The sequence below is a fragment of the Oreochromis niloticus genome, unplaced genomic scaffold (genome assembly GCF_001858045.2).
Source record: "Oreochromis niloticus isolate F11D_XX unplaced genomic scaffold, O_niloticus_UMD_NMBU tig00007018_pilon, whole genome shotgun sequence".
Taxonomy (NCBI): domain Eukaryota; kingdom Metazoa; phylum Chordata; class Actinopteri; order Cichliformes; family Cichlidae; genus Oreochromis; species Oreochromis niloticus.
The window spans coordinates 18,243-26,931 of record NW_020328313.1 but is presented as its reverse complement, the minus strand read 5'-3'; the positions used below and the strand labels follow the sequence as shown (position 1 = coordinate 26,931).

The 8,689-nt window shown below is 39.7% G+C and overlaps 1 protein-coding gene across 3 annotated transcripts; it reads left to right on the top strand.

The window, feature by feature from the left end:
• Positions 1-2,848: 2,848 nt before the first annotated feature.
• LOC109198036 (matrin-3-like) lies at positions 2,849-7,914 on the top strand. 3 transcript variants are annotated; one of them, XM_019353707.2, is made up of 9 exons: positions 2,849-2,988; positions 4,542-4,580; positions 4,662-4,802; positions 5,318-5,397; positions 5,522-5,545; positions 5,776-6,038; positions 7,013-7,129; positions 7,220-7,341; positions 7,433-7,914. In XM_019353707.2, the coding sequence occupies exons 1-9, from the start codon at positions 2,968-2,970 to the stop codon at positions 7,505-7,507; spliced, it is 882 nt and encodes a 293-aa protein (XP_019209252.1). In that variant the 5' UTR covers positions 2,849-2,967; the 3' UTR covers positions 7,508-7,914. The 3 variants fall into 3 exon arrangements, with proteins under 3 accessions (XP_019209252.1, XP_019209253.1, XP_019209251.1); XM_019353708.2 differs by lacking the exon at positions 2,849-2,988 and adding an exon at positions 3,492-3,706; XM_019353706.2 differs by lacking the exon at positions 2,849-2,988 and adding an exon at positions 4,101-4,396.
• The last annotated feature ends 775 nt before the right edge of the window (positions 7,915-8,689 follow it).

Sequence of the window (8,689 nt, the reverse complement as noted above, 5' to 3'; positions counted from 1 at the left end):
TTATAAGTCTCTGATGAAACGGCTATGCTATGTAAGTAACGCACATATCTCAGAAACAAAGACTACACTAGAATACCTTTAGATTTATTGGTCAGAGTATAAAGTCATAACTGGAAGCACTCACATCCAAGTCAAAACACCTTGAAAAATGGGACATACCCGTTTTTTCAGACAGTCACACAGGGCTAGGAAAGGTTTGGAGAACTTTTTTCCTGGAATAAATTAAATCCTCATTTAAAAATGCATTTTGTATTTTTTTTTTAAACATTTGTTTAACGATTTGAAACTTGTGCAAAAAATTACGAAATTGGGAAGGAGCCAAATGCGTTTTTCACAGCACTGTGTGTACATTAGTTTAAATATTTTTTCAACCAGTGTTATCAAAAACAGCAAGAGCTGCAATTATAAATTGTTTGGATAATGAAGATAGCTGCCAGGGTGCGTACCTGCTGTGTGAATATAAGTGCAAACTTATGACCTTGATCTTGGAACTGTAGTATAAGAATGTTTGGAATGTCATATTGTTTGTGGGTTGTTGTTTTTTTCATGTTAACCCGGTTTTCTCGAAGCAGCAAGTGACTGACAATGGAGCACGAATAATCTACATCAGGAACATCTCGCCAGGCGAGTCCCGGGATCTCAGAGAAGCTTTGGAAAAAATGGATTGTGTAAGAAACTACCTGCCTCTTCTCAACAAGGTATAAACACACTCATAAATGCCAACAAGTGCATGTGTTCGAAGTCTGTGAAAGGCTGTATGAGATATGTGCTTGTGTAAGTGTAATCTTAACCATACGGAAAAATTGACAGATTAACTGCTTACACACCAAACTAAATGACATGCACCAACCTTCATAAATCCATCCTTAAAAAGAGATAATGTGTCTAGATTTGGATGCTACTTATCTTGAGGAAAGCACAACTGCAAAACTATAGAGATAGTAAAGAGAGACTGCCGATAAGCTGCTCGCTGAGCAATTCTTCATATGCTCATGCGCACTAGTATTTATCACATTACAGCATTAGTGCAGGGGTCATGTTGAGCATGGCTCCAGTGCATCATTGAGCCAGGATTCTGACTTTTGAATCCAGTGAACTCCACAATAAAGCTGTACTTAGTTCACTCTTTCCACGTGTGCTTAGCACTTATTTTCTAACATTTACATGTGAATTAAAATGTTCAGAATAAATTTTCTTTCTTGTGTTCAGGTGTTTATCGAATTTCAGTCTCTTCGTGATGCTGATCGCCTTGGCGTTTGGTACAGCCTTCTAAAACGGGCCACCGCCACAAATTGTCAAGGCTGAAAATACCACACGGTGGATGTACCTCACTGCGTAAGTGTTTTTTTTTAAATGGATTTTAAACAAATATGATTTAAACGAGAAAAAAAAAGATAGGTTAAGTTAATGGAAGGTCATCTGGTAAGACCTTTCTTTCGCTTTCTGTTTGTGAAACACTCATGAATATATTTTTCAGTTCTCCCTGGCTGTGGATAAGTGAAGACAAAACTGCTGATTTATTGTTGTTCACAATAAGTCATTGTGACACATTCCCTCAACTTTTATCCACTAACACTGTGATTCTCGTTCCCACAAATCCTTTGATGCTCATTTGCCTTATTATCTCTCTGACCTCTTTTCTGGCCCCTCCAGAAATCTTTGCTCCATCATGGTCGATTCCCTTCTGCTTGTCTCTGCCGTAGACACATGAACCAGAGCCATTACTTAAACTGCACTTTTTCAGTCTGGCATTTGATCTAACCATAATCATTGTTTTTCTGATGTTCAATTCAATTCAGTTCAATTCAATTTTATTTATATAGGCCAAATCACAACAGAAGTCGCCTCAAGGCGCTTTATATTGTACAGTAGATCGCACAATAATACATATGTCAGTGATGTCTATGATACCTTGGGTATCTGTAAAGGTGCTTAAGTTAAATAAAAGTCAAAACATTGATATTACTGGATCATTGTAAACATTAAAAACCTGTTTTGCACCACTCATTTTTCCTTTTCTTTCCCCCACAAAAATTTTAACAAACTTATTTTGGCTTGTGCAGCACCAAGATTGCCAGACAAAGCTTTGCCAGACAGCGAGTTGCTGTTGATGGTGCAACTGTCCCAACAGAAGATATTACCGTCCCACAACGCAGCACTTCACCATATTGGATCACAATGACACTAGTCCCTTTGTGTTCCCCACTGTCTCTCCTTGGTTCACAATCCCAGGTGAGAGAAACAGCTGAAAACTAAAATTAACCTCCAGATATAAAGTGTTGACTGTTACTAACTGTGTTTGTTTTACACTTCTAGATATTTAACTTCATGAACCTGATGACATTGAGGTGAGTGCATTTTATAAACCCAGGTTTCATGTGTTAAACAGGAATCCTTGAGTAAATACCAAGAGGTGTCCATTTTTCCAAATACTCACCTCAAAAACCACGTTTCTTTTTTTCTGCTAAACTTGGTTTCATTTTGTCTTCTCTATGTGGTCAGTAATATAATATATATATTTTTAAAAGTACCGCAAAGTTTCTCTTCAAATAAACTTTGGTTCTGAACCTTGTGTCTTGTAGAAAGCCCAATCTCAAGGTTCTACGTTCTCCACGATCATGTTGACCGGTTTGCCAGAAGGAAACTACAGACAGGAGGATGTCACCAAGCTGGTGTGGCGTTACTTCCCTGATCAGACGGTTCAGACTCTGTACTACAACATAATCGTTTTATCACTGCAGAGGAGGTGAGGAGTAGACCCAGCAGGCTGATACAGAGAAATTTGCATTTGCAAATTTAATTCAATTAATGATTAATATTGAATGTTTCCTCTGCATCATTTTTCCCCTCCAGGCCTTTGTGTTTTTTAACAGCTGGGATGCGTGCTGCGATTTCGCCAGAGATTACCTCAAAAATCCAGTTACTGTTGGAGAGTGGACGCTCAGAATCCACATTGTTTTACAAGACATGCTTCCTGGTTCAAGTGAGGTATGAAAATGGAGCAATCGGGGGCTGTTAAATCAGGGGCATGCTCCTGTTTCACTCAAACTATTCAGATCCCAATCAAACAGATTCCTCCTCTAAGGAGTGAGCACAGCATCATCCTTCTCTGGGCTAATATTAATAGAATGAGACTCAGAATACTTTATTGATCCCTGGGGAAATATATTGGTTACAGTACAAACAGTAACAAAGACAGATACAAGATACAAGAAGTAAGGAATAGCACAATATATACATACATATAAGTCACTTATTGATAAATATCTGAATAAGAAATGGAAAAACTAAAAATATGCATGAATTTCAAATCAGGTATTTATTATTATTTTGTCTGTATTTGTTCCTTCCTTTTGCAACAGCAGCACAAAAGCTGCATGAACTTTATCCACTTTTCTGTTCATAGGCGACAACCCACGTCATTCCGCCACCACTTTAAATTTCCACAGAGCTTCTTGTGAAGTCAGCCCTGTGTAACTTTAAGACCCAGACATAGGTTATAGAGTGTTTTACTGACTATTAAGTAATGCCCTTACTTATTTTGAAACTTCAGTCGCTGCTAACCTTCTAGCTTCAGCGTTTCCCATCTCAAGTTTCCTTGTGGGCCAGCTATTCAGGACCTTTCTGAGAACTCTCTCCACAGCTACATGTTAAGAGGAATTGAGGTCTGACAACTGTTGCGGAAAGTCACTGAGTGTTAAGGATGGTGAGTTAGTGAACCCAGACGCGGACCTCTCGTTAAAGTTCAACAGTGTCTTTATTACAGTGAAGCCAATCCACAGTTATCCATAGTGCAAGTCCCTTCAGTGCTCCTCTCCCCGTCTCCCCTCGTGTGTCCACACAACTCCCGTCAATCAGTGACGTCTCTCCTTCCGTCTCTCCGTCTCGTTCGCTTCCTGAGAAAAGGCAAAACAGCCGCGATTAGCCTCCCTCCGCTATCAAACACTTGCTTTACCCTTGCTGAGCTCGAGTCACTACCAGGCTTGGTGCAATACTCCAGCGCTGTCTGTCACTCAGCCACACCATTAAATAGCTCTGCCAACGACGGTGGATGATTGGCAGCAGCTGGCGAGGAATCAGTCGCAGGTGGACAGGTCAGAGCGGCAGCACTTCCGGGTCGGAGATCTCCCGTTGCTACGCGACCGCGTAACAATCGCAGCGGAGCCGGAGAGGAAAAAACAGAGCGAGAGAGAGGAGAACAAACACACACATACACACAGGTCGCCGGTCGGGGCACCGTCAGACCTGACACTGACACTCAAATAGCATCAAATAGTTCAAATAGCATCAAATAGTTCCTGCAAAACTTTGGTTATATGTTGTGTCGTTACTATCCTGAAGTATGAATCCTTTGCCACAAAGATGCAAACCAGGATCGAGTTACTTCTCACTTACAGTGGAGTCCAATATTTATCTTATTAAATGTGGTCAATAGAACATTAAAAACACTCTAACCAGGAGGAGAGTTATTCAGTATTTATTGTACAAACAGAGGATCAGTGATTGATGTAATCCCCTTTCATCTTCTACTCTTTTCACAGGAGAGCATGTATAGAAGCATGATGAAATGGAGCAACACTGTAAGTCAGCAGTCACATAAATGTGTCTTGTAAAAGCAGCAGGCTCGGGTCTCCCTGATCTTAACGCTGGTTGTTTTTCAGCATGTTCCAGAGTCTGAGGCTCTGGAGGACCGGCTGCTGAGTGTGGAGGTCTCCGAGGTGAATGTGGACCTTCTCATGATGATCATGGAAGCGGTGGCGTCCATTGCTGCTTTTGTCAGATTCTTGCCGCTTGCCAACAGGGTACGATTTCATAAACACGTGCAACTTTTTTATGTTTTACAGAAGGCTGCAAGGCTTGTCATGGTGTCTGCTGTTCTTTTAATATTGAGAAACATTTTAAATGAGTCTGAAGGAGACTTTGTGTTTTTTTAACACTAAGTCTAAGTCTTTTTAACTTAACACAGTTCTCAACCAAGTAGTAATCTTATGACCTGTTCAGCCTTTTGTCCTGGCCCATCTAGCAGGGGAGATCCCTGCAGTTTGAGGCAGCACTAAGTTATTCTTTTAGTGTTTCTTGCTCGTGGTTTTATTGTTCAATCAAAAACTTTGCAAAAGTAGAGAAATATGTTTGCACTTATTTTCCATTTGCAAGTTTAAAACCCCAAGATTTATTTTTCTTTGCCTAAACAAACTCGCCAGGACCTCTATCCTGTTACTTTCACAAATTCTTTGTTGCCCTGTACAATACAAATCGTGCCTGTAGCACACCCGTTGAGTACCACTGTGTTGCTCAAACATCCTTTCTGTTTTCTCAGATATGCATTGAGATGGCCGAACCTGGTGGATTAACACAGGTGATGGAGAGCAATGTCACCAAGGACTATTTATCTTCTTGGTAAGTGTGTCCCACAATCAGAAGTGAGAAAAAGAGGAAATTTATTTTACACTGTGTTTTTGCATTTTCTTTAAAGTGTCTTCATGTTTGTCTGACCTTGTGCTTTTTTCTCTCCTCTTCATAGGAGTAAAGCTGGACGTATTGAGTCGTGAGTATCTTTCTATTTCAGGTTTAGTGGCAGAGTCAAATATACTATACACTCCTCAAGGTCGTCTATAGTAAACAGTTCCCAAAGATGCAAAAAGAGAAGAATGTGATTTAGATAGAAGCAACTCTAGATTAGAAATTTGAAATGGAATTTCTTATTTCACATTAACATTTTGTGACAACAAACCTCTTTTCATGGTAACCTACTGGCATCTTTGCTTTTAAATTCAGTTTGAAGAGCCTGAAACAGCGTCTGCAAGACTCTGGTGAGAACAAAGTTCACCTCAAAATGAAAACCAAGAAGACCGCAGAATCGACAGATGCAGTGACCAAAGGTGACTGCCAGGCGGAGAGCCAGAGGACCGAGGAGGAAGCAGTGACCCAGCCCGATGCTGCAGCCGCCCCTGCTGGACGGCAGCCAGAGCCCAAGTGTCCTGATGACGAGACACAGGAGGGAGAGGAGAAGGATGGATGGAGCATGGCCGACATTAAAGGTACAAAGAGCTGCTTTAAATCAGCAAAATACACCGCTCTGACAGCGAAAACACAGTAAACTGAATGTAAAAAGAAAAGTTGTGATATTTTATGGCTCTGATCTCATATTTGTGTTCCCTGCTGTGCTACAGACATTCAGCCTGGTGGTAGTAATATATTTTACATATGTGGTGTTTAAAAAATGCTCCGTTGGTGTGATGAATATATCCCACACCATCAAGGATCCAAGATTTCTGACCCTACCATCCTAATGTCACAGCAGAAACTGAGATTCAACAGACCAGGCAGCGTTTTATTTTACAGCGTTGCTGAGCCTGTGTGAATTGTACCCTCAGTTTTGTGTTCTTAGCTTAGAGAAGTCGAACCCAGTGTGGTCTTCTGCTGCTGTAGCTCATCTGCTTCAGTGTTGGATGTGCTGTGTGTTCAGAGATACTCTTGTGCATTGTAATAAGTGGTTGTTTGACTTGCTCTGGCCTTCCTATCAGCGTGAAGCAGTTATTTCATTCTCCTCTGAACTCAAAATGCATTTCCTCCAGGGAACTGCCACTCACTGGATATTTTCTGTTTCAGACGATTTTATGTAAACCTAGAGATGCTTCTGTGGGAAAATCCCAGCAGATCAACACTTTTTGAAACGCTAAGATCAGCAAACATGCCACGTTTAAGTGACTTAAATTATTTTTCTTCTTCATTCTGATGCTCAGTTTGAATTTCAGCAGGTCATCTGACCATGTCTACATACATAAATCACTAAGTTGCTGCCATGTGATTGGCTGATTAGAGATTTACATTAACGAGCAGTCAACAGGTGTACCTAATAAAGTGGCCGATGAATGTTTCAGCTTTTCAAGTAAATCGAAATCATTTGTTCAATTATTATTGAGTTATAATTTAATGTTTAAATATTTTATAAACCCAGTGGGTCCTGTAGCAGATTTGTTGATGATTAACGTGTCGCTCTTTTCATTTTCAGTTGTGGGAAAACGCAGGAGGGAGCTTGTCGGACCTGAGGCAAAGCGATCTCGCGCTCAGTCTCCGTGTGTTGTAGCAGATTTCAGACTGCCTCAGTTCAACCCTAACAGCCCCATCGGTCAGACACACACACACACACACACACACTCTCTAAATTCAAATTTGTTGTTAATACTTGTCTAATCTTCCTGTTTCTGCTTCTCTGCAGGTCAGGAGTTTGTGGTCCCTAAATCAGGATTTTTCTGTAACATCTGCTCTGTTTTCTGCCTGAATGAGAAGACCGCCAAGGAACTCCACTGCTGCAGCCAGAAACACTACGACAACCTGCAGGTACGCACGCACATACATATACACGATTCAGCACACAAAATCACACTGTTGGCCTAACGATGTTTGTTTTCTCACTTTTCTGTTTTTTTAGAAGTATTATGAGGAACGTCGACAAAGAGCTACAAAGACTTTGTCTCACACGTCTCCAGGCTCCGTTTCTGACTGATGGACCTGATCTACTGGAGAACAAGCCATTGTTATTGATCCTACTAGTTCAGAAACTAAACTAATCGCCTTCTGGCACCTTTTGTTGTAAGTTATATATGTCTTCTTTGATGAATTGTCTCCCAGCCTTTCAGTTAGTGCTTCTGTTTTTGTTTGTACAGGCCGATGGAGAGCACCGTTTTGATCTTGTTACTATTTTATCTTTTATGTGAAATATTATTGAGAAATTGTCCCTATTAATTTAGTTAACATCAGGAGGTACCTGACAGCTGTTAACAGTTTACTAAATCTTGTTTTTTTTTTTTTTGCTCATTTAGATCTTTGGCTTCAGTTTCTTTAAGTGTCCAAAATGTGTTTGCTGCTGTTCTGTTAAACATGAAATAAAACCTGTCACATGTGTGTCATACATTTTGCGACTCGCTGACTCAAGTTTGCACCTGAACAAACCATCAAATTCAGTCAGAAGCTGCGAGAACATTTGCGAGAATTTTAAGTGTGTATGTATATATATATATATATACATATATATATATATATATACATACATACACATATATGTATATGTGTATGTATGTACATATATACATACATACACACACACACACATATATATCTATATGTATATACATATACATATATACATATTATACATATATGTATGTAAAGAAAGTTCATCTTTTACTCTTGATGCCACATCAAGCTTTAGTGTTTGTAATGGTTACTGTCTGTCACTGTTTTATTGCCTGGGAATGTTTTTTTTAAAAAGATTTAGGAGTAGTGTTTGGTTGACTAGTAGGTGTTGGTACAGGTGTAGTAGTTTATGGACTAATAGAGGGTGTTGTCACAGCTTATGTGATTAATAACTTGGTGAAATAAATCAAGCTAAAGTATTAAAGAATAAAATTTACATCAATTCTGTAAATCACTTGTGGAACCTGAAACAAACGAGGACAAACAAGGAAGGTCTCCAATCAGCGTTTGTAACAATAACACTTCAAAGATCAGTCACATTTGCACTGCACACTGTAAACGAATAAATACCATGACTCCGTTGCATATATTATAAGTTATTCTTTATTAATACAGTGCCTTGCAAAAGTATTCGGCCCGCTTGAACTTTCCCACATTTTGTCACATTACAGCCACAAACATGAATCAATTTTATTGGAATTCCACGTGAAAG